Raw genomic sequence first — 25,819 nt, forward strand, 5'->3', positions numbered from 1 at the left:
TTCCTCGCCCGCCACAATCAGATCGGGGAGCATGTGCAGAGAAGCGGGGCAGATGCACTCAGACAGCATTCTATCTATATCACACTCATCTACCTGGTATCTCCAGAATGATCAACGGAGCAATGCCAGGGATGAATGCTCATATTTTCTGTCTATGGGTATGTCTACACTGCAGCACATACAGACAGACCTGAGCTAGCATTCATCTAGCTAGCATGGATACTAATAGTAGGGAAGCTGAGGCAGCAAGGCCTGCTGGGACCTTGGGTATGTACGCAAGCTGCCGCTTTATTGCCCAGGGCTTCACTGCTATTGTTATTCGAGCCAGCTAGATCAAAGCCAGCTCAGGTATCTTTGCATGTGCTGCAGTCACACATCTGATTGCAGTGTAGGCATCCCCTATTTCACATTCAGTAACATTGCCTCTCCAGAGTGGTCAGTGGAGTTACACCAGGAACAACTTTGGCCCAGTGTTCTGCTTCTCAGAGCAATTACTCCCTCACTGAGCACAGAACTTGGGTTCTCCTAAAGAGCAGCTGCTTTGGGCTGGATAGATTAAAAATTCCCTCTGCCATCACATCTATTAGAGCCACACCTAAAATTCATAACAAACCTCAGCCTTTTTAGAGGTTTGGAAAAGCTCAAGTAACTCATTCCCCCCTCCTGTATTATGCTTCATTCTCATAGGTGTCTTTGCATCTTTCATGAATCAGCCAGATGCAAAAGCATCAAAGTACCCTGGGAAGTTATTGTTACGATTTATTACTTGAATGATGCCATAAATGTCAAGCACAGCACTTTACAACACAATTAAAAATTGATCAGGGCCTGATGCTGCTCTCGCTTACACTGGGTGTAAATGACGAGTTACTCCAGTGTAACAAATTGGATTACTTCAGTGTAACTCTGATGTAAGTGAAATCAGAATTGAAACCTGAGTCTCATAGGGGAACCAGAGGGAAAGGAGGAAGGAGAAAACCATATGATTATGCAGCCACTTGGGAGGCTAATGAATGTGTCTAGAGGACACTGGAGAAGCTTGTTAGGTTCTTTTATATCTAATGTATTGTTTATATGTGCTAGAACCCAACTTCCTGTTCAAAACAATATTGCAAGAGTACTTTTATAGTGGCTTGTGGGTCAGTGTCTAAAGCTGGGCTCCCAAAAACGGAGTTATTTGCTGTTTTGAAAATGTATAGGCTAGTGTGCCCCCCCCCCCCGATCCCTCAGTCTCAAAACTGGTTGAATCAGTTTTGCTCAAACAAGCAAACAGACCCCAAAAGAAACCAAATCTGGTAAATTTGGGACCGAACAGTGAAACTTTAGGAAAATCATGAACTGAAAAGAGAATACTAAAATGGGAATAACTAGGCAAGCTTAAGAATAGCTTCTGATAGTCGCCCTAGCTGTAGCAATCCATTCTATCTAGTATATGTCCAGAGTAACTCCACTGGAGTCAGTGTAAAGTGGATTGATAAATTAGAGGAGACTCGGGGGCTGAGGGATTAAGATCAGGGCCTGGGTTTTGAGGATGTTTTCCAAATCCAACCTCTGAACTTCATGAGGTTCACTCCGCACCCCACCCCACCTCACCCTACACCCCACCCCCACCTCTGGGTTCTGATTGCATCACTGAACTGTGTGGCTGGTCCTTGACCATCCATGTCCATGCTTGAGACAGCAGAGTATCGCCTGACCTCCCCAGGAGAGAGGAGGCTGAAAAAGTCCCTCACAGGCAGGTAATGTTCATCATCCCTTCCAGAAATATCCAAGGAGATTGCTCCTTCTTTCCCACCCCCACCACCATTGGGGTCAGTCCTTTGGCAGATGGAACTGAAAAGGTAGAGAAAAGAAAAGCTGGGAGGAGGAGGGAGAGAAGCGCTGGCCCTTTAAGATGTCCCTGACAAGCCCACCACACAGACAAAGGCAGCTTAGCAGAGCTGCCGTGTGAAAGTTTTTCCTGTGGACTCCATCCCCTCTGCATCCCTTTCCCCTCTCAGGCTTTGTGCCCGCTGTGAAGGGCCCTGAAAGAACTCCTCCATCACACGCCTCCGAAGGGTTTAGCGGCTGAAAGCCGGATTAGCTCCTCAAGCCTTCCCCTCTGTGCCTTTCAACAATGACATCTTGCTAGCCAGCCCGAACAGATGCAGCAATTAGCACCAATTAAAGAGAGAGGGCCCGTCTGGCCATTCGCTTCGCACAGCCTTGGCATTTCCTCACTGCCACCCCTGCGAATCCCCCTGCAGCCCCTGTTCTAGGGCCCTGAACCTCTGGAGCTGGCTCCACCTTGGCGTGGGGCTAGGCCGGGCCTGAGCCTCGGTAGCTGGGCAAAGGCAGCCTAAACAGAAGGTGCTGTCATGATGGAAGGTTGGATGAAGCCAACGCGGAGGGCGTGAGTCTTGGTAGCTGGACTCCAGCCCTGATCCAGGCAGGCAGGACCAGGGGCGATCTGCAGAGTGCCTTATTCCAGGACCTGCTCCGGACGACAAGCCAGTGGAGTTTACAAATACATTTTTCTTAATGTTCCCATTGGGGCTGTAACCACTTGTCTCAGCTTGCTGTCATTGCCAAAGGGCCAGATCCAGCCCTTAGGTACCTCAGAACCTGCCCCCGGTGGGAGACTGGAATGCCCATGATGTTCTCCTTCGCTGACACCACTTGGGAGAAAGATGACATGAAATGATTTGTAATGGGGACAATTACACATTTCTGACTAAGTGAAGCCAGGCACAAGTGGGGCTCAGAAACTGTCTTTGTGGCTGCCTGGATAGGTTCTTTCCTCCTTCTGTAGCGTAACTTGCATGGCAGCAATACTGTAGCTGTGTCTCCTGTGGCCTCCACACTCAAGTCCTGAGATTCTGGAGGCAACCCTGAGAGCTGGACACCCCCTGCCCCCCCCTCAGGCGTGCATTTCGGGCTGTGACTTCATGAGAGGTGCCGGAGTGAGACTATGAGTTCATTTGACCCACAGTGAAGAAGCAGAAAATGGGGAAAGCACTGAGGGATTCTTTGGGCTCCACTGACTTTGCTGAAGTTCTGTGAGTTGAGTCCTGGCAAAGAGAAGCTCCCATTAGATTCACAGAACAACCTGGTCTCAGCTCACAGCCAGATATTTGTTATGATGATATGGGTGTTTCCAGTCCCAGCTGCATCACAGCAATGCAGCAGTGGAAACAAACCCACAAAGAAACGTGAATTGAACGTTGTTTTTGCGGACCTCAAAAAAGACATGGGTTTGAGTTTCAGGAGGAAGCCTGGGTCGGTTCTTCTTTTGGAACTGCCTGCTGCTGTCTGTTTCAAAGCGCTGGTGTAAAGTGCCCACTTAGCAATGTTAGCTCCTGGAACCAAAGAGTCACCTGATGCCGTGTGTTGCTGGGTTGTATCATGGCAAGGAACCAGTGCAATGCTGCAGGGCAAATGCAGTTTCATAGAATCATAGAAGATTAGGATTGGAAGAGACCTCAGGAGGTCATCTAGTCCAACCCTCTGCTCAAAGCAGGACCAACCCCAACTAAATCATCCCAGCCAGGACTTTGTCAAGCCGGGCCTTAGAAACCAATAAGGATGGAGATTCCACCATCTCCATAAGTAACCCATTCCAGTGCTTCACCACCCTCCTAGTGAAATAGTGTTTCCCAATATCCAACCTAGACCTCCCCCACTGCAACTTGAGACCATTGCTCCTTGTTCTGTTATCTGGCACCACTGAGAACAGCCGAGCTCCATCCTCTTTGGAACCCCCCTTCAGGTAGTTGAAGGCTGCTATCAAATCCCCCCTCACTCTTCTCTTCCGCAGACTAAACAAGCCCAGTTCCCTCAGCCTCTCCTTGTAAGTCATGTGCCCCAGCCCCCGATCATTTTCGTTGCCCTCCGCTGGACTCTCTCCAATTTGTCCACATCCCTTCTGTAGTGTGGGGACCAAAACTGGATGCAATACTCCAGGTGAGGCCTCACCAATGACGAACAGAGGGGAATAATCACTTCCCTCGATCTGCTGGCAATGCTCCTACTAATACAGCCCAATGTGCCGTTAGCCTTCTTGGCAACTAGGGCACGCTGCTCACTCATACCCAGCTTTTCATCCACTGTAATCTCTAGGTCCTTTTCTGCAGAACTGCTGCTTAGCCAGTGCAATATGGTGACAAGGAACGTACCGGCAGAGTCATTAAGTCCTTTGAAGCTGCGTAGGCCTCCAGGGTTGATAGCACTGCGAACTGGTCTGCCCGTTGTTGGACAGGTGGTTTCACATTGCCTCTCAGAGTCTGCAGTGCTGGCGCTGCCGCTGCTACTGGGGTGCCAGGAAGGGAGAGTGGCCCAGCACAGGTAATGTAAACCATGGCATAAAGATGGGGAACTCGTGGTGTCACATCATGCCACTGGGGCACAAATGGCCCCAATATACAACACAGCCCCCTGGTGGGACATGAAAGGTCATGAGATGCTGCAGCATTAGCCCCAGGGATAGCTCCAGATGGTTTTGCTGTGCTGCAAGGCAGGCAGGAAGTGAGAGTATGTTGTCACATTCAAGCCTTCCCTTGGCACTCACCATTTTGCCTCTCTCCTAATTGGAAGGAAGTTGAGAGGGTATTTCACTCTCCAAGGCTCCTTGACTTCTGTTGGGAGGAGCCAGAGGGGGACGGGCCATGGTGCGGTAGTGCCTGCTTTTGAGCTGAGGATATTGAAATGGAAGCCACCATCTTATTTCATGCCACTAAACAGCCATCTGCTGATAACAAGTTTTGCCCGTATTGGTCTGAGTCAGATGGGAAGGCTCCATATCTGATTGCCAATGTCCTGAGCAGCAGGTCCCTTGCGGGACAAACATTCATGGTGGTACCTTGCCCAATCATCACCCCCTGCTCCCAAAGAAGGGATGCTTATGTCAAAATGATCAACAGGAAAATAGTGAACAATATTGATATTTAGCTTGCCTTCATTAGGCTTCAGAATCAAGCCTCACTTGAGAGGAATGGGGGCAGATCACACCCCCTTTCAGCACTGCTGTTTCACGCTGTCTGCGGACTCTGGCAGGCAGGTCACATTCAGAGGGTTTTCTTAATGTGCAGTAAGCTGGGCTAGATAATTGATTTTGAAAATATAAAAGCAAAAGCTTAATTCTGCCAAAGCCTAAGGAAACTGCAGAGAACCACTCCCACCGGGCAGCAGGTCAGTCTACTCCCACCCGAGCCACCCTGTTCATCTCTGCCACCCCTGCATGCCAGCTCAATCCATCCCCTGCCACCTAACACCCTGCCATCTTTCCAGCACATGCAGCCCAGCCCAGCCTTTGTGCAGATGTAACCCACACGCTTCCTGGGTGCAGTGCTCTGCCCCGAGATGGACCACTTAGAAAGAGATTGAGTCTGCTCTATAGCCTTTGCTAACAGCCATATGGCTTTTAGCTCATGCAGTAGAGGCTCATATACTAAGCTCCAGAGATCCCAGGTTTGATCCTGCCCCCTGACGACAGGTGTCTGTCAGCGTTACACAGACACTGCCCCTCTTTCCCGCAAGTGTGGACCTTGCTCAGCAGTAAGGTTTGTTAATTTCTTGTGAGAGTTGGGAAGAGAAGCTGTGTGATGGGGGCTGGGCCCAGGACTCTGCTTTGGCATGATTCAAAGAGATCTCTTGCAGATTAAAACTGTCTGCTGCAGGGAGGGGGGGGAGAGATCCCTCCTTCCCTCCCTCCCACTTCCTGATGGACATCACTTGTCAGCCACCCACCTGGGTGGATCCCAGATGGGGAAGAATTGCCAAGAGAGAAGGAAACCCCTCTGATAACCCTGGAGGCTGAAAGATTGCAGTCAGTTCTCTAGGCTCAAGAGACTCCCGTGGTGATCTGTTGGCTTCATTTTCATAGGCTTCGGGCTTTTGTTTTCTTTTTAACAGCCCACGAGGGGGGGAGTCAGAGGGGTGTGAATGTGTGCGCAGGCTCCTCCCAGTGAATGTGTTATAATAAGTGCAAATTATTCTTGCTGGGCTTTCCCTGCCCACCCCACATTTAATTGTTAGCGCACATAAGAGATGCAGCATTCCTCAGGCTCCTGCTCTTGGAATTAGACCTGTCATTAGGGCTTCTGCAGACACCAAGGGCTGCGTGGGAGGGATTAGCAGGACGCAGCCACTGGAAGTAATTGATCCACTCTCTGGTAATTCTTGAGCTCTTGTTCCCATTGTCGCCACCACGGCTGGAGCACTTTTCTGAATGGAGTACAGAAGGGAAACCTTGCTCCGGTGATTGGAATCCGTTCCGTTTGTAGAGGAGCAAGAGGGAAATAATAGCTGAGGAGAGCTTTGATCCCAGCACTCGCCAGGGAAATGGTAAATTCTCCTGGAAGAGCCAAGCTGTCTGGGCTGAGCTGGGAAGTGAAGGCCTAATGAATTTGTAACACCAGTGTCTGTGAACAACTCCTGTCGTCACAACCCTTTGCCTTAGCCATCTCTTCTCTCAGCTCCATCCTGTGCCCATTTCTCTTTCTGTCCTCTCAGGGCACCTGTCTATAGGTGGGAAACTATCTCACAAATTCAAACTGGTTTTAACATTGGTTGGAGTCATAATGTAAACCTGGTTCCAGGTGGCCTGGAGCTTTTACAGTGGCTTTGTCCCCCTTCAGAAAAAACAGGCCAGGCTGCCTGGAGTCTGCTCTATGTTGTCTGCAGCACCTTGGAACAGAAGAACTGGGTTTAAAGCTGGTTAGAATTTTTGAAGCAATTTTTCCAAAGCGGAGGCTCACAGCTGCCTCCATCACCACAGGAGCGAAGCTGTTGGAGACCCTCCACGAGAGAGCAGCATTAAGCCAGGCTCATCAGCAGACAGGCATTATGAGAGCTGGGTCGGCAGCTTATCCAAATAGCAGGCAAGCCTGGTGTGAGCAGGCTTTCTTCCCTAGCTCTGGCTGAGCCAGCCAAGGAACTGCCTTTCCTGCAGGGTTCTTTCCTGCAGGGCTGTAAGGATGTTTTGGGCCAGCCCCAGTCACATGCCTCAAGCATGCTCAGTACCTAATCCTGCTAGGGATGAGAGAGATGCTCACCTGGACTCCAGGAATGCAGGGTAATGGAACGATACTGGTGAGCAAGGGCTCAGGTTGGTTCCTCTCTCACTGGAAGCGTCTCTCTCTTCCCTAGCAGGATTAGGTACTGAGCGTGCTGGAGGCATGAGGGGCTCCTGCCTGTGACTGGGGCTGGCCCAAAACATTCTTACAGCCTCACAAGATTAACGAGCCTCTCAGTCACTCGGCCCCTTTGCAAGCCTCGTTTCAGAGGATGCAAGACAGTTGCCCTGGGTAGGGCAAGTAAACACAATCAGCACAGTGGGCATTTGTGCCAAAAGAAGCTTTGTGTCTGGGGCTCCTTCAGTCAAGTCAGACTTCCCTAGTGCGAACAGTCTCTTCCCAGAGCTGGGGAAAACCTCGGTCTCACTCTCTGGTTCTTCCACATCTTCACAGAATAAGTTATCGCAGGACTGAGAGCATGAGAACTGCCCTCCCCCCAAATTCTTGATGGATCCCTGTCTGTGCACCCTTCCCCAGGTCCGGTTAGGATGCTGCACTGGGTGTCAGTCGGACCTGGCTTCTCTTCCAACCTCTGCACTGACTTTGGGCAAAGTCACAGTACCTTGCTCTGTGCCTCAGTTTACTTATCTGTATAGTGGGGATCATGACACTGCCCTCCTTTGTAAAGTGCTTGGAGCTCTGTGGCACAAATTCCCTAGAAAAGTGTTATTGGGGGTTTTATTTCACAGGGCTGCGCTTGTTGCAATTGCTAGACGGCCTGAGGTCATGGCTCCAGCCCCAGGCCGTGCTGAATGTTGCTGGCCATGTCTGGGAGGTAGCACAACAAGGCCTGGCTCGTAGCCTGAAGCCCCTGCCTCCTCTCCTCTGCCCTGGAAGATAAATCCTACCTGGCCAGAGGAGGGAGCACAGCCAGACAATGGCAGGGGACCCAAGTTGGGGGACCGCCTGTATTGTATGCAGCTCTCCAACCAGGCTGGACTCCATCGTCACCTGAGCGAGGGATCCCTCTAACCATCCTGGAGGGTTAGCAGTAGCCTATCTGGGAGAAGGCAGAGGTAGCTGCTGCCCACTCCATCTCCAGAGCTGCTGTAGCACAGAGAACAAGATCCCTGGAGGCTGGGGTGGAGAGTGGGATGAGGGAGAAATGCCAAGAGCTTCTAGCTGTAATGTTCGGCCTTACATGTTAGTCGCCATGTCTCTCTCTGCTCTCTGGCCTGGGTCATGACTGCTGCTGACGGCTGTGAGGGGATGCTCTGGGAAAGGCTCAGGTCAGTTAAAAGAGCCCCCTTTGAGGTCTGTGCTGGGCCTGTCCATATGACTGGAGATGACTGGGATCCAGGTGGTGGCAAGGAAGTAGGACTGAATGCAAGGGAAGGTTGAGTTTACCTGTGGAGCAGAGGCGGCCCCACCCCTTCTGACAGGAAGGAGGAGCCATGCTGTTTTGGAATGGACAGTAGCCACCAGCATAGGCCAAATGCAAATGACTGTGGTGCAGCATGTAGCACCACCAAGAGCTGCTCAGGTGGAGCTCAGCAGAGGGATATGGTTACTAGCCAGCTGGGCACTGGCTAACGATGGCTGAACCTCAGACTGTTGGCACTGAGCCTCCAATAGCTCAGTTGCTTTTCCAACCTCTTGCTCCTGCCAAACAGGGTTGAAAAATCTCCGAGAAGCAGCTTTCCTTGGGGGATTCTGACAGCAGGTTTGGTCCCCGTTGTTCCCAAAGTCACACAAAATTGGAAGAGCAGGGAAAAATGAGCTGGGCTTTGCGAACCTCAGGGATTCTGTGTGAATTTAGAGAGGTTTGTGTCAGTTCTTCTGGCGTGCGTATATACAAACCTGCAGGGGACTGCAAGAATAGCTGGAGTGCTCGCATGAGACCAATGTAAGCTGCATAGTGCTCTCAGCCATGGCAGTAGACTTTTTTTCATAAGGCACAATGTACTTCTTTAGGGTGGGAGGTGAAGAGGGTGTTTGGGTCTAGATTCCCCCTCCCACAGGCTAGCAATAGCAACAGTGCCTTGCAAGCATCCCGGCTGGGCAATCCTCCAGCAAAAGCAGGGGCGTAGTTCGAATCCATTGTGGGTTTGGCAGGACTGGCCATTCTAGGGTTTCGCTGAGACTGTTCCGTTAAATAATTATTCCCAGTGAATTCCCAGACTCACAGAGCTCTCTCTCCTCTGCTTGCCAGCCTGGACTCCATCATCACCTCAGTGAGGGATCCCTCTACCCATCCCTCGCCAGCCTGGGTTCCATCACCCCCAAGTGAGGTATTCCTCTACTCATTCCTCTCCAGCCTGGGCTCCATCATCCCCTGAATGAGGGATCATAAGAACATAAGAATTGCCATACTGGGTCAGACCAAAGGTCCATCCAGGTCAGTATCCTGTCTACCGACAGTGGCCAGTGCCAGGTGCCCCAGAGGGAGTGAACCTAACAGGTAATGATCAAGTGATCTCTCTCCTGCCATCCATCTCCACCCTCTGACAAACAGAGGCTAGGGACACCATTCCTTACCCATCCTGGCTAATAGCCATTAATGGACTTAACCTCCATGAATTTATCTAGTTGTCTTTTAAACCCTGTTATAGTCCTAGCCTTCACAACCTCCTCAGGCAAGGAGTTCCACAGGTTGACTATGTGCTGTGTGAAGAAGAAATTCCTTTCATTGTTTTAAACCTGCTGCCCATTAATTTCATTTGGTGGCCTCTAGTTCTTATATTATGGGAACAAGTAAATAACTTTTTCTTATTCACTTTCTCCACACCACTCATGATTTTATATACCTCTATCATATCCCCCCTTAGTCTCCTCTTTTCCAAGCTGAAAAGTCCTAGTCTCTTTAATCTCTCCTCATATGGTACCCGTTCCAAACCCCTAATCATTTTAGTTGCCCTTCTCTGAACCTTTTCTAATGCCAGTATATCTTTTTTGAGATGAGGAGACCACATCTGTATGCAGTATTCAAGCTGTGGGCGTACCATGGATTTAAATAAGGGCAATAAGATATTCTCCATCTTATTCTCTATCCCTTTTTTAATGATTCCTAACATCCTGTTCGCTTTTTTGACGGCTGCTGCACACTGCGTGGATGTCTTCAGAGAACTATCCACAATGACTCCAAGATCTCTTTCATGATTAGTTGTAGCTAAATTAGCCCACATCATATTGTATATATAGTTGGGGTTATATATTCCAATGTGCATTACTTTACATTTATCCACATTAAATTTCATTTGCCATTTTGTTGCCCAACCACTTAGTTTTGTGAGATCTTTTTGAAGTTCTTCACAGTCTGCTTTGGTCTTAACTATCTCGAACAGTTTAGTATCATCTGCAAACTTTGGCACCTCACTGTTTACCCCTTTCTCCAGATCATTTATGAATAGGTTGAATAGGATTGGTCCTAGGACTGACCCTTGGGGAACACCACTAGTTACTCTTCTTCATTCTGAACATTTACCATTTATTCCTCCCTTTGTTCCCTGCCTTTTAACCAGTTCTCAGTCCATGAAAGGATCTTCCCTGTCATCCCATGACAACTTAATTTATGTAAGAGCCTTTGGTGAGGGACCTTGTCCAAGGCTTTCTGGAAATCTAAGTACACTATGTCCACTGGATCCCCCTTGTCCACATGTTTGTTGACCCCTTCAAAGAACTCTAATAGATTAGTAAGAGATGATCTCCCTTTACAGAAACCAGGTTAACTTTTGCACAACAATTTATGTTCTTCTATGTATCTGACAATTTTATTCTTTACTATTATTTTAACTAATTTGCCCGGTACTGACATTAAATCCCTCTACCTATCCCTTGTCAGACTGGGCTCCATCATCACCTGAATGAGGGATCCCTCTACCCATCCCTCGCCATCCTAGGCTCCATCATCCCCGAGCGAGGGATCTCTCTACCCATCCCTCACCAGCTTGGGTTCCACAACTGCTGAGTGAGGGATCCCTCTACCCATCTCTCGCCAGCTTAGGCTCCATCATTCCCTGAGCGAGGGATCCCTCTACCCATCCCTCACCAGCCTGGGTTTCATCATCCCCTGAGCAAGGGATCCCTCCACCCATCCCTCGCCAGCCTGGGCTCCATCGTTTTCTGAACAAGGGATCCTCTCTTCTTGCCCAGTTGTCCCCAGTGTCGGCTGCACGACCAGAAACACTTCACCTCCCACCCTTGTTGTTTGTGCTTATTTGTAGCCAGTCTGTACTGGAAGGAGAAGGCATCTCCTGGTGGTGAGCAGGAGGTGGCTGCTGTTAGTGATTGTCTCCCTGGGACTGCCAGGGCTACATTCCCTGCCATGGCACAGGGAGCAGCAGAGCGTTGGTGCAAAGGAGCTTCCAGCTAGATCAGGGAAGGCTAAAGTGTCCCCAAGACACTTGAAAGGGGGACAGAAGGTTGCCCCATTGCAGAGGGTTTAAGTTGAATTAGGCTATTATTGCAAATGAGTTGATCATGGGATTGTTTATTTCATCCTGTGATTGTTTAATGGGGCGTACTGTCTAAGGAAGGAAGCAAGGCACCATGTAATTAGCTCCAAACTGTGCAATTAAATTCTTATTAATACCCAAACAGCAGGGAAGGTGCAAGCCTTTAATTAGTGATTAATGTGAGACAGACAGCGAGCTGCACCAGCCCAGCTCTCAGTCACAGCACACGTCCCAGGGAAGCTTGTTTGCTTAGCACTAGAAGATGTGGATGGCTGGGTCTGAGAACGGGAGGAGCGTGCTTTTCAAGCTTTGCCCACTCCTCTCTTCCCCAGTTGGATCCATGCACCCCTGGCTAATGAGGCATTCCTATCTCTTAGCACAACCACCGTCCTGTGGAACTCGGGTTCTCCAGATGGACCACATGCCACCTTCAAACCTGGCCTCCCAAGCTGGATTTCCACTGGTCTCTAGGGGCCAGATTTATAACGCTGTTTAGGCGCCTATCTTTATCTTTAGGCACCTAAATACCTTTATGAATGTGGCCCTCTGCACCTTGTCCTCGCCAGACTCTCTTCCCTAGAATTTCGCACAGTGGCTAGCAGCTGTGCAACTCCACCAGCAGCATCAGAGGTTGAGGGAATAGGAGTAGCTAAGGTGCTGGGCTGGCAGCTGCTCCCCATGGGTGAGTTTATCAGTTGCTCCTCATTGGTCTATCTCAGCTCCCACTGATGCTACAGGGTGTTTTCCCAGTGATGCCTGTGGGAAGAGCTCCAGGCCAGCACTGTAACCCCACTTCGTGTCGCCTAATCCTGTGTGGTTCTAATACGCTTGCCCTGACTTCACTCGCTCTCCCAGGATTGCTACCAGTGAAGCTGCATCAATGGCGAAGTGGTGGGGGACTAAGGGATGGAAGTAGAACGTTATCTTCTCTTTGTTCTAAAAGTACAAGCTAGTCATTTCCTGGGGGAGGAGTACTCTGGACAGATTCCAGGCCTATGGCACAGTCCAGGGAGCAGCTGTCCCCAAAGAACCCATCCCAGGTGCCACAGGAGATCCAGCGCAAGCCAGCAGGACAGGTCTGTGGGAGTCTGTTGGTCCTGATCACTGGTAGTTGGGTTCAGTAAAGTTGATGGTTCTTTTCATTGCTATTGAGACCCCTGGTTCCCAGCACTCTCGGGGTTGAGGCAGTGTCAGAAATGGGCTCAGGAGCTCCTGCAGGACCAGGACGTGGCCAATGGGATGCAGTTGGGGTGACAATCCGATCACTTGCTGGGCTACCTGGGCTGCTCCCAGGCATTTTTTTCTCCCTCCTTTGCAACACGCCCCTCGCCAGTTACTCTCTCACTCATTAAACTGGAGGCAGAGAGAGAAATGGGATAAGACTGGCCAATTATTTACCTGACCTTTCCCCTTGTCTGTGCCACACTTCCACCCCAGCCCAGCCCCCATCCGCCTCCAGGGGAATACTGCAATGGGGCTTCCTTTTGCAAGGAGCAGGGTGGGAGTGGGGCACTTGCACTTGGCATTGCTGAACCAGCTGCAGCCCCATCATAGCTCAGATTTATAGTGTGAGCAACCGGCAGCGTGGTGGGAGCTGCCCCCGGTTCGTAGCTGTAATGGTGAGCAGCGTCTCTAGCCCTCCATCTCCGCCTGGGTTGGGTGGTTGTGATGTCCTGTCCCTGCAAGGTCATACAAGCCCTGAAACCCTGCTCGGCCAGCAGTGGCAGAGTGTCAGTGCAGACGGCGCTGTGTTGGGAAGCAATAGAGGGCTATGCGGTCTCCCAGATAGGCTGAAGATGGGGGGCAGCATTGCAGCTGCTCCCTGATTTCGGCTGGTCATCGCGTGTGATAGGAGCCTCCTCCCAGAGCGTTCCTGGCTGGTTTGTTATGTTCACTAACCCTGTTGTGGGTACATGTGGATGGCGTGAGGGGATGGGTTGCTTGTTCAACAGCAGTGCTGGACCTCAGCCTGAGTCAGACGTTCAGTTCAGAGAAGCCCCCAGAGCCTTCAGAGCCCAGTTCTCCTTTCATACTGATTTGCCACCGCTGCAACTTGCTGACTTCTACAGCGTCCCTCCCATTTACTGGCTTGACCCAAAACTCCTTGCAGTCAATGAGAGGCCTCCTGCTGACTGCAGCGGATTTTGGATCAGGCCTGGACAACAGCGGGAGGGAGGAAGAGAAGAATCAGGCCCTTCTGAGGATGAAGAATCAGGACCTGCACCTGTAGCCCCTGGGTGCAGTCTCATTAATGTTAATGGATTTCCTCCCTGCTTGCCAGAAACTGGGAGGTGCTGTGCACCCTCCTAACACCTATTGCTTAACTAGCTCTGTCCAGCCACAGAGCTCAGAGTACTTGGCAAAGGAGGCAAGGATCAGTGTCCCTATTTCTCAGACAAGATGAGCAGCTGAGCCAGAAAAGAAGCAAGGTTTGCTGAGCCCCAGTGCAGTGCCCTGTCTGCTAGGCCACAGGCCTAGCCCTAGTCACCCTTGCCTCCAAGTGAGTTGGGAGCACTCAGTGCCCCGCAGAATCAAGACTGGTGTGGAAGCGCTGCAAGAAGGAGCCCTCACGTGGTACTAAGCCCCTGAAAGCCTCTTTCTCTTGAGAGTCCCATTAGGTTGAAATGCTGTAAGAACAGCTTTGTTCCCTCTTCTGCCACTTCTCTCCTGGTCCTGGACAGAAGGTGGAAATGCAAAAGCCCAGCAGATGCACAAAGGAAAAATCACAGCAGTATCCCACACTCGCATGGTGTCATCACACAGCTCACCATTTTTGATGCTTTTCTTAAAGCTCCAGCTCCTGAAGTCATGTGCTGATGTGAGAATCTCAGCTTTGGTTTAAAACAAAAGTAAGTTTCTGTCCCTCATGGTTGTGGAGCAAATATGAGCTCTAATGGTTCAAAACCCAAGAGGCAACTAAAAGGAACCACAAAAGGTATGATTTTTAAACCAATCTCATGATTTTTGGGGGTGCTGACTTGTGATTTTTTTAACATTTGGGATTGGCAAATACTGCAACCAGGGGCAGAAAAATGTCACTGAGCTTTTTTCCACCTCCAGAATGGCTCTTGGTGTACAGAGGTCTGCTTTGGAGAGAAGGCACAGGGTGGTTCGGAACCCTATTTCCCACCCCTACCATTCAACAGTGTCTCCCCACCTCTGAGGCTGGGCCTGAAAGCAGCAGACAAGGGAGAAGGGCCTTGACAATAGGCAGCAGGCAGCTGTTTGACCTTGAGGAGTTAACCCTCCCCAGCTTTCTTCTGTCGGCTTCTGCAAAGGATTGAAGCTGGGAGCTGATGGGGAGGGGGCTGGGAGAGGAAATTTCACACAATGACAAGCAGGCCCAGCAGTTAAATCTTGGGCTGACATGTTAATGAATTTCACAGTATGCCTGGAAAAACTCTCACCCAGCCTCAATTTCCCAGAGAAGCGGGGGAGGGAGAGGGCGCTGGGTTTCGCTGAAGGAAATCTTGTTCCCATTATCTTTTTGCGAGAGTGTTAAACAGGAACTGGCAGCGCTTTTTCCTTTTTATCTCACACACGTGGATTTGGAATTCCCCCCCCCTCCCCTTTGGGTTCCTGCGGCTAATAAAAAATAAAGGGTATGTGTGTGGTGTACGGGGGAGATCTGAAATAAAACGAGTTTAGCAGCTCTCTCCTCTGCTGCTTCTGGCTAGCAGATTGGAGACCAGGCCCTTCCTCTCCACCACAGCACCCTGGCCACAGCTGGCACTGGTCATGCTCCCTAATGGACCTGGCACTGCACAACAACAGAAGGAGCTTTGCCGTTCCACCCCACAACCCAGTTCAAAGCGGGTGGTCCTTTTAAAGGGCCAGACTGGCGGCTGTTGGGGAAGAGGGCTGTGGGGACAGGCCAGGAAGCAACAAACATGGAGACCTAATTCTCCTTGCACCTCAGGGGCCCAATCCTGCCCCCATGACAGCAATAGTAAAACCTCTATTGCCTTTAATAGGGCAGAGCCTAAGGGAGTGGGGTGTTTCCGTGGCTTTTTTTCACATAAAAGGATCTTCTGGACTTGCAGTGACACAGATCGGGTAGCCTGGTGAGGATGGTGTGTGCAACCCAGAATGAATCCCACCCTGCCTGTGCCCCCGGGAGATGCAGGGGAAAGGCTTATAGCTCATGGCCATGGGGCAGATAGGCTGGTCAGAAAGGTGGAGCATGCCTCCCAAAGTGAAAGCTACCAGGCAAGGCTGCGGTTAGGCAGTAAAACCTGGTCTCCATTCTCTGACACTGACACAGTGGGTGGCCTTGGGTAAGTCACTTGGGAGTTAGGAGCCTAAATACCTTTGAGGCTCTGGGCTTTAGCCTCTCCATGCCACAGTTTCCTCATCTCTAAAACGGAGATAATAATAATGACCTCCTGGGGGGGTTATGAGTCTCAAGTAATCAGCAAGTAGTACCTAGCAATACAGGCCTGTGTGTAGCCCTCTGTAACAGGCAGGTTGGAGCCACGAGCCATGTGAGCAGGGGGGGCACAGGTGGCATGGCAAGTGGCTCAGTGCCAGGGCCCAGTTCTCCCAATCTGTCCCAGAAGCATACTGTATGCTGCCACTGGGGGGCTGGGTGCAAAGCAGATTCAGCCTTATGTTCCAGGGTAGCTCTGTGCCAGGGGCAGCTGCCATCTGTTGGCAGCAAGGGGGGAGATGCCATGGCGGCAGGATGGCAGGTGCCCAGCTGTCCTTTCCACTGGGTGTCTCATTCTAACCATCCACTTTGCACTTGTCTATGATTTATGGCAGAACTGGCCTCCCACCTTCCTCTTCCACATGCCCCAGGTCCTCAGCAGCAACCTCCCCAGCACCCAGCCCAACGGGGCACAGAGGATATTACACATCTGGAGAACACATGGAGGCAAGCTGCTCGTTCCCCTCCCCCGTCTCCTCAGCCATGCTGCCAGCAGCGAAGCCATGAGCCAGTCAATGGGCAATGAGACAATGATCACGGCTCCTTGGAGAGAACTACACTAGACAACAGGCGCTGGGCAGCTGTCTTCTTCTGAACCTTCCTCCCCTCTGCCTGCTGCATGGTCCTTTGTCTGCCAGCACCACGCTGCCCTCCCCAGCTCCTCAGAGGCCCTTTGGGTTGATTGTTCACCTCTCCCCTCTCCTCTCCCCCCCCCGCAGTGGAGACAAGTTCCTGTGGGGAACCTGTTTATGGGGTGCGATAAGGGTCGGTGCCTGCTCCTTCCACCCCATGGAGGGGACCTGGGTGAGATCTGGCAGCTGCCGGGGAGGGGTTCCTCCCTCTCTCTTCTCTCTGGCTTCAAGCTCCATTAGCCCAGGTCTGCTCTTCATTGGAGAAAGGCGGGGGGGTGGGGGATGAAGAGTGAGAGGAAGCTGGGAAGAGTTAGCCTGGTACGGGGCACTGGAGGTTTTGAGATTTTGGCTGGATCTCCATGGTGGTGGTTATTATTTGAATTGTGGTAATACCCTGGAGCCCTAGTTTGGACCATGCTCCCTTGTACTAGGTGTTGAACGAACACAGGACAAAAGGACAGTACCTGCCTTGTATAAGAATACACCAAACTCTCAGAGGAAATTCTAAGGCAGTCTAGACTGGTGTAGCCTGCAGTGCCTCCTGCCCCTCAGCATGGGTATTGCACCAACCTAGATGCCCTCCCGGTGCCCTGAGACCTCCTCTGTCCTTAGCCTCAGATCTTGATCCTGCTCCAGCTGAAGTCCATGGCAAAGCTCCCAATGACATTTGTGGTGCACACAGAGTCGCCCCCTCACCCCATACCACCCAGCGTGTCACTCCTGCTTCCCTTCTCTTTCCCGTCACTTCTGCGCTTGGCCCACTGTGCCTAAGCAAGTCTCAGCCGATGGAGCTCAGATACGCTGGATGGAAGACCTGGAGCAACAAAAACAACTAACAGGAGGGTAGATGAATATCTGGATACTCCCGGCTGTAACTTACACCTCCTGATTTCTTGGTGTGTAAATTACATTGATTTAGACTCCCTGACACTGTGGTGAGTGGGTGTACAATACGTCCAGGGAGTCTGCGCGTGACTTACAACACCTTACCTGCAATCCCCTCTGAGTGTGGGTCTGTTCTCTGCAGTGATGGGCCAAAGCCAAAGGTTCAGCACCTCTCTCAGGTTTGCAAAATGGGAGGGAGGTCTCATGAGAACAGGCTTTCTCGTGGGATTTCTGGCTTCTCCAGCTTCTGTTCACAGCTGTGGCCTGCAAGGGCACAGACAAGAGCAAAAGGAAAAATAGCATGTGAGTGCGAGTGAACTAGCAGAAGTTTCCGAATGTTTGTTTCCAAGTTAGGGGTGAAGGCTCAGGTTGATCTGAACTAGTTGTCCCAACCTTACTCACTGATATGTAGCCAATCAACCTCCTACCATTCTGTTCCTGCCTGCACTGCACACGCAAAATGCCTAGGAGGTGCGGTAGCCATGCTTTGAGCTCTTTGGCCCATTCAGTCCTTGACCTCTCAGCTAACATTGACCCCACTTACCTCGCTGGGGGATTGCACCACCTGAGTACAAGAGCTTGAATCGGGCCTCCCTTTCAAGGCGTCTATGGACGTTCTCTGTTGGGTGGCTCACTCCCACCTCCTCTGGCTTAGTGCCTTGAATTGAAATTTTGCTAGTGGCTCTGAGTCTGCATCCTGGCCAGGGCAATCCTCTGAGTGGGTCTGGCCCTGGGGTTGGAGGCTGGGTGAGGGGACTCTTCCCTGTCCCTGAGCCCTTTTTTCACCTGCTCATCCTCTTCTCCCCTCTCCTCCTGCAGCCTGCAACTGTAACCTGCATGCCCGGCGCTGCCGCTTCAATATGGAGCTGTACAAACTCTCAGGCAGGAAGAGTGGTGGTGTCTGCCTCAACTGTCGCCACAACACAGCCGGCCGGCACTGCCATTACTGCAAAGAGGGGTTCTACCGGGACATGAGCAAATCCATCACCGACCGCAAGGCCTGCAAAGGTAAGGGGAGCTGTCAGCATGGGGGATCCGCCCCCCTCGGCCTTCCTCTCCCCCTCCACCTCATCTCCCAGCCCTTTCCTCCTCTGTTGGCTGCACCATTGCCCTCTCTAAGGGGGCACACCTACTTTTCTCTACTTAATTCCTTCTGAATGCAGCTGTTTGTCCTATATAGCCCCGTAAGTCCTGCTGCCCCTGCCAGGTTCTAAACTCCACTCACCAGGGCAGTCATCTCCCTCTGGCTGCAGGCTGAGGTCCCTGCTGCTTTCCCAATGAGCTGATGGAGCATGAGGGAGAGCAGAAGGGAGACAAATAGCAGGTTGCGCTTGTCTTCCTCCCACAGAGAATCCCAGCATTTCACTGATGGGAGTGTGTGAGTTTCAGCTGTCCAGGCAATAAGGATGGAATCCATCTGTCCATCAGCTTAGTCTGTCTTTCTGATGTCTAATGCACCCATCCTTCATCTCAAAGAGGCAATGCATAGACACACACAGATATCTAAAGCCTTGTCTATACTAGAAAACATGCACCAAGGTAACTAAATTCATTTACTATTGATCTAGTTACACCAGGGCAAACCACTAATGTAGACGCACTTAAAAGGATGGAAATTACTTTTGACCTGATTTAGATTAATGCGGTCAATTATCACATTGGTTTGAATGCAACTGGAACTGATTTGGGTGTGTCTATTGTAGGGGATTGCACTGGTGTAACTAGATCCACTTTTGTTCCCCTGGTGCAAGTTTTCTAATGTAGATTGACTTCTAGGACCTGGTGCTTGAGGGGGCTGTGCCCCACAGCTCCTGTTAACTGCCATTGGAGTGCTCAGCACCACTAAAAATTGGATCAGATCTGCACTGGATTCTGCCCACTGTTGGACCAATCCTCCCCCTGGTTTTTGCTCTGCCTTAGGAAGAGCCCTACAGCCAGCTGTTCTCATTCAACCCCCCCTCACAGCACATGTCCTCTGTGATGCAGCATGACCACAGTCTCCCCAAGGAAAGGAGCGCTTCAGATAACAGAGCGAGTGGCAGTTGGCATCACCTAGGCCATCGCTGGGAAAGCTATTTACCTGGGATGAAATCCTGCCCCCTCTGATGTCAACACGAGTTTGGCCATTGACTTCAAAGGAGCCAGAATTTCTCCCCTGGACTGTGTCTAATGGAGACTGTACGTTTCTTCAAGAAGGGAATGGGGCTGCCTTGCTGGCATTAAAAAGACATTTTATCTGCACAAGCCGGGGATGCTGCTGGGAACACACAGGCCTTGTCTTGTCTTTCTTTTCTGCTCTGGAACACTCTTCCACCCACCACAGTGCAAGACAGTGGCCAGTATGCACTTGGCAGCTGGCTTTAGGGTTCTCTCAGCTTCTGGTCATGCCGGTGGGAGCCTTTCCATTGACTTGTTTGGGGCTGGGTTGGGCCCAGGGAATGGGTGAGTAAAATAAGTCTCTCTCTACCCCAACAAGTTTGTGCATCAATCTAGAACCAACCTCTCCTTCCCCCTGACAAGAATGGATCCTTTTTGAGGTCTGAGAAAACAGGCCGCTCATTATGGTTCATATTGGTCCTCTGCCACCCTCCTTACGGGTTCTGGAAGCAGACACGCCCAGATACAGAGCCACAAACCAGGCTGGTCGCTCAGGATCTCAAGCCTGGTTTCCCATATGCAAGAGGTGCAGCGTATTTAGAAAAGCTTTGGATAGGCATCCAAGCCAGTGCAGGTCCAGCAGTCTGAGGTTCACCCTACAGAAACTAGTAGTTCCCAGGCTGGAGAGAGGGAGCTGGGAGAAGCCTCAAAGGACTCCAGTCTGGGAGGTTGGGAGCTTCTCTTCTTCTCCAACCTTGATGCCTGTGTCAGATTGTGGTGGGTGACCATCCATACTGGGAGGGACTTCAGTCCTGACCCAGTCACATGGTGGGAGCATGCTGATGGGCCAGGCAGCCTAGGAGAGGGGATGCAGTGGATCATTTTTCTTATGGGTGTTGCAGAGTCGAAGGAGCGCCAGACCACAAAATGTTGCTTTTATGTAGGACCTACATATAAACAGTGACTACTAAAGATTTTGGGGAGGAGGGGGCAGTTTTGCAGCAATAGAATAGGTTTAGAACATAGACATTTTGCTCCTGTTCTTTGGCAGATTAGAACAATTTGAAGGTAGGTAGCTAAGCATGTTGCTTTATGCTGGGCAAATTGGTAGCCTCTTCATCAGCCCTAGTGCATGACGTACACAAATCCCACCCCGCCCTCTGGGAGTGGTGTGAATGTGGATGCAAAGAGGAGAGAAAAGTCCCCGTTTTAACAAGTGTCTCATAAAGTGAAAAGCAGCAGTGGCAGAAAGTGCGACTGAGTCTGGCGCAGGCACAGAGAGTTGAGACCTGCCTTGCAGCCAGGACATTAGGAACTGAGAACAAATCGTTTTTAATAAGTGGAGCCTCTGAGTTGGCAGGCCCCCTGTGCATGTGTGCCTCACCTCGGCAACCAGCTCTCCCATGGCTGGGGGATTTTACACTTGCTTCAGACACCATTGGCCTTTTGGTGACTCGGCTTGGAAATGCTCCTCCCCCACCCCCCCAGCTCTATGTGGGAGCCAAGTGGGGTGTGGTTTATGTCGAGCACCTTGTTCCAGAAGGGAGCTGAGTGTCCTACTGTGGCAATGGGAGGGAACGTGGCTCGTCGGAGCAGGAGCAGTGCTCCAGTGGCTTGTGGTGCACCCCCACCCTGAGAAGCTGCCAAGGGGAAATTTTCTTCCTCTGGGAGTACTGCAAGGGACAGAGAGCTCTGCAGAACATCAGAGTAGCTAACCCTGGTCTGATGCTCCCAGGCCATCAATGCCCCGCTATCCCAAGAAATGTGGTGTTGCCCAAGCTGGCTGCAGAATCAGGCTGTAGCTCTGAATCCAAGCATGGGGCTGAAGGTGCAGGAGACTTGTCACTCTTTGCATCCGATGAAGTGAGCTGTAGCTCACGAAAGCTTATGCTCTAATAAATCTGTTAGTCTCTAAGGTGCCACAAGTCCTCCTTTTCTTTCTTTGGGGTGGGTCTCAGTATCCACTTGGGATGACACCTTTCGTAAAATGGGAACCCCTATGTCTGCTTTGTGGGGGATGGGATATATCCCTTTCTGTTGCACCAATCTCCATGTCCCTCCTCCATCTGAGGGCCTTAGGGAAGAGGGGATGTTAGATCTCTGCTTTAGGGGCCTTGGCTCCCTGCTGCTCCCCTTCTGCCAACCCCGCTTTATATGCGTGGGGCAAGGGTCAGTCTTGGCTTGGAACATGCTAACAGCAGTTGCATCTGACGGAGAGACTTGGGATGGAGCAGTGAGGGATGCAAAGGAGGAAAATGTTATCGGCAGAAAAGAAAGAGGAGGAATAAGGGAGGAGGGCAATGTGGACTATCTGAAAGCTGCACATTTCCAACCTCTATACATACAGCCAGTGTCACATGCCAGGGCCCTGCTGCCAGAGGTCACCCCCTGTGGTGGGTGTGTGCATAGGATATGCATGCCAGGGCACTGGTGCAGGATTCAAAGGCTGGTACTGCGAGTGGTAACACTCGCGTCTGGATCTTGCTACATGAGAGTTGGAATGAAAGGGAGCCAGTGTCTCTTCCTCACAGATTTTCATTCCAGTGTCTCCAGTTTCGGGATCTATACCCCGGTTGCATTGTCTCTGTGGGAGCGTTCTTGCCATCTCCAGACACTGCTCATCCTGCCTCTGGGCTTGCTGCCCTGTTGGTCAGGCCATATGGTTTCCCAGGAAACACCACTGAGTGCAAAGTATTCCCTAAATATTGCAACCCAGCACAAATGCAGAAGGGCAGGCAGCAGACTTGTCAGCCTGTGGTTTCTCCAAAAAGCCCTGAGTCATTTCCTCTGGGGGGTAGGGAGGGGATCTGCAGGAACTGTTGCTGCAATGCAATCTCCCCAGCTCCCTCTGCCACTATTCTCTCCCCCTCCTCTCTCTCACACACCCGCCCTGTGAAAGTTTTGGTGGTGGCAGTTTGCTGAGGTAGTGCTTTATTCCTGCCTTTGTTTCATCTCTTTACACACCTGCCCTTGATCTGCTCAGTCAGTATCCATGCCACTGCTGCTATGCTTCTGACCAGCTCCAGCCAATGCTGTGTGTGACTCCCACGGTGACCCATGTTTTGCTGATTGGCTGTTCAGTTCTACAGAGGCTAGAAAGTGATGCCCTTAGCCTGCCAAGCCCTCCAGAATGTGGCTTCAAGCTCTCTCTCTCTTCCTGGCTTCCTCAGGCTTCTCTTGCCAGTACAGCAGCTCCCCATGCATGGAGGAGCCGTTGTATCAGCCATGTGGTGCTCCCTCTATAGAACTCCCTGCCCAGTGCTGTCCTGGATGCTGTCCACTGCCGTCACTGCAGACTTGGGCAATGTTAGCTCCGCACCGCAGATACTGGGCCAGATTCTGATCTCTCTTACTCCAGATTTGCACTATTGTGAATCCACTAGGAGGAAAATCAGGTCTTCTCTTGCCTTAATTACAGGACATCTTTTATAAATAACTCTTCCTTTATTATGGGTCAGAGGCTTCTTCCAACTTCTTTGCTACAGGCTGGAAGTCTTCTGAGTTTAGTTCCAGCTCTATCTGAGCCACAGAGGCCCTCCAAAAGACCTCTGTCACTTCTGCAGCTGGTCCCAGCCCAAACCAGCAAGAACAGAGAGAACACTACATTGGAAAAGGTGGAAGCGAGTTAGCCAACTATTTCCAATCTCCACAGTTCAGTCTGAGTCTTGCACAGAGATTTGTGTGAGCTCTGATCTTCTCTGAACCTGTTTGCCCAGCCCGGCTGGAGATGGTTTGGCATCGTCATAACCCGGCACTGTGAAAGCAGAAACTGTTGTTACCCTGCCTATGTTCTTTGCTGGGGATTTTTAGATGCCTTCCTTGCAGATGTCCTATTTATCCTATGCACCACATGTGTGCGCACACAGACAAGCTGCTGTGGGAGCCCATCAGACAGACAGGAAGACACTAGACTGTGTGTGTATGAGTGAGTATGAGTATTCAAAGGACCAGGCAGATTTTTTTCTGCATGCTGAGTCGTAGGAGGAACTCTGAGCATTTCCTCCCCTGGCTGTCTTTCAGGCATCTTTATTTTTGGAGATGAGGGCAGGGTAGCATAAGAGGCCCTGGTCTCCTCCAATGAAGTGTGCCACAGTTTTGACTGCCTAATCCACATGGCAAAAGCAGCAGCGTGAAGTCTGTTGGGACAGTCCCACTCTGATATCCTCGCAGAACGTAATTGCAGAGTATTAGGCTGATGGAAAGTATCCATTCAGAGGCAATTCTGCTGTGATTTTACAGCCAAGCTGCAGCCCGTGATGCACAAAGGAAGCCTGCTTGCTTACCCTGTTGCTCCTCAGGACAGATCCTGCAGGGCTGGGTGTGCTGCTGCTAGGGCCTACAAGCCAGGCAGAAGAGGGGCAGAGATGGCCTTCTTCCCAGTGGCTTTTGACATTCCCATGTTCCTAGATCCTAGACAGGGATTCGGGAACACCAGGAGTCCCTGGTGTTCCCGGCTAGGTGAGGAAGTGATAGGAATCTCTAAACACAGCTTGCCTGCTGGCAAGGAAGGCTACATTGTTCTAGGAAGAAGGAGGGGTCTGAGAGGGAAGAGCTCCAGCATGCAGTTCACCAGGAGAGCTCTGCACAATGATTCTGCACAGTCAGCTGAATCTTTAGCAGCTCTCTCCTGGGAGGCAAGCACCCCCGGTATGCACTGCAAGCAAAAGGTAGGTGTTTTTCCAGCTACATTTTTGGTTGCGTTTTCCTGGAGAACCGGCAGAATTTGCAAACACCCCCGGAATGTCACAAAGTTCGACAAAACCAGAGGAACGCTTGCACTGGGTCATCCCCTGCTGCATTGTCTGTGTTGAGCGGGAAGCTAGTCTTGTGGTAAAGGCACTCTGCTGTGACCCAGGTGAGCCTGGTCCCGTTCCTGCTGTACCACAGACACCATGGGCAAGTCACTTCATCATTCTGCATCTATAAAATAGGGATCATCCTATTGTCTTTCTCCCATGGTGCTCTATCTTGTCAATTTGAATGGTAAGCTCTTTGTAATCAGGATGATCTATGTGGTTATATAGTGCTCAGCACAATGGAAGGGCCCTCGAGGTGTGATCATAATACATATAATATGGAGCAACATTTCCACCATATGGGAACTGTAACATCTCTGCCACACCAGCTGCCTACTAATTCTCATGCAGAGCAGCACAGTTAATGAGCCGCTCCAGCTCAGCCTTGCGCTGAAACGGACACAAGAGCAGGAGTACCTGGGACCCTACCAAGGTTGATTTTGCTTACTGCACTAGCAAGGCTGTTTATAAATCACACCCTGTGCATGGCTAGGGGAAGGCTTCCAGGAGGCAGGAGTGACCACTTGTCAGGAGGCAGGAGTGACCACTGGGTTAGAATTCCTGATTCGCTGCCATTTCCAATTGCAAGCCAAGCTTTAGGTATGAGTGAAATGAGTCAATTTGATGCACTGCAAGAAGCGTCTATATGGCAGCATTTCAACAACTAGCAGTTAAGAAAGCCCAAAATATTCATCAGAATAGGACTACAAGCTAATCTAGCAGGCAAAACTAACTCTGTACTAGATGTGGATGAGAACATGATGACCTCCTAAGATCCCTTCCAACCCTGATATTCTATGATCCAAGAAATTGCCCATAAAAGCAACAGGAAAGATGATTTTTCAAAGGCTTGTCAAATAGCTAAAGCCCAGAGTGCTCAAATACTTGCAGAAAAGCAAAGCACCTTGTAGGTACAACATCTGCGGCAGAGCAAACTGCTTCAAACTGGCAAATGCAGTCAAATGGCAATGGCAGATCTGTAGCTTTTCAGTTGGGATACTGGAGCACAACTAGAGTTATTCCAGGGAAAATATAGAACAAGCTCACTAAGGAAATTGTACAGGTGTCTGAAGCAAAGCTTGTTTCTTATTCAGGACAGGATATGCCAGTGTAAAGGCAAGTAGCTGTCACAACTGTCCAAATATGAAATGGGGCTGCACTATCTATGTTAGGACTTAATGCCTGCCAAACTTTGAAGATCTTTAAGTACCACATACACAGAGCACAGACAGTACCTTAGCAGAATTCCCAAGTGAATTACAGTGCTTGGAAGGAGAATTAAGACAGATAAACTAGTAACTCTAGTGATCCACGCACCAATAGATGATGTAAAAACATGGTAATATAGAAGAGCCTGGAAAACACAGAACAATTACAGGGTTAAGTCAATGATTGTAGGTGAAAAGACAAATAAACTGTGACTATGCATTAATCCCTGCAATTTAAATAAAGCCATAAAAGATGAGTGTTCTCCAGTGAAAACTGTTGAGATAGTAGCAACTAAGCTCTCAGACACAAAAAATGCTCAGCATTA

General features: G+C 50.5%; 1 protein-coding gene across 1 annotated transcript in view; it reads left to right on the forward strand.

Moving 5' to 3' along the window:
• Positions 1–25,819, forward strand: part of NTN3 (netrin 3) — an 86,865-nt gene that overhangs the window by 23,525 nt on the left and 37,521 nt on the right. The window contains exon 3 of the mRNA XM_038420796.2: positions 18,212–18,400. Coding sequence (XP_038276724.1) covers positions 18,212–18,400 — 189 coding nt within the window. The remainder of the gene's footprint in view (positions 1–18,211; positions 18,401–25,819) is intronic.

Source organism: Dermochelys coriacea, chromosome 10 (genome assembly GCF_009764565.3).
Source record: "Dermochelys coriacea isolate rDerCor1 chromosome 10, rDerCor1.pri.v4, whole genome shotgun sequence".
Taxonomy (NCBI): Eukaryota; Metazoa; Chordata; order Testudines; family Dermochelyidae; genus Dermochelys; species Dermochelys coriacea.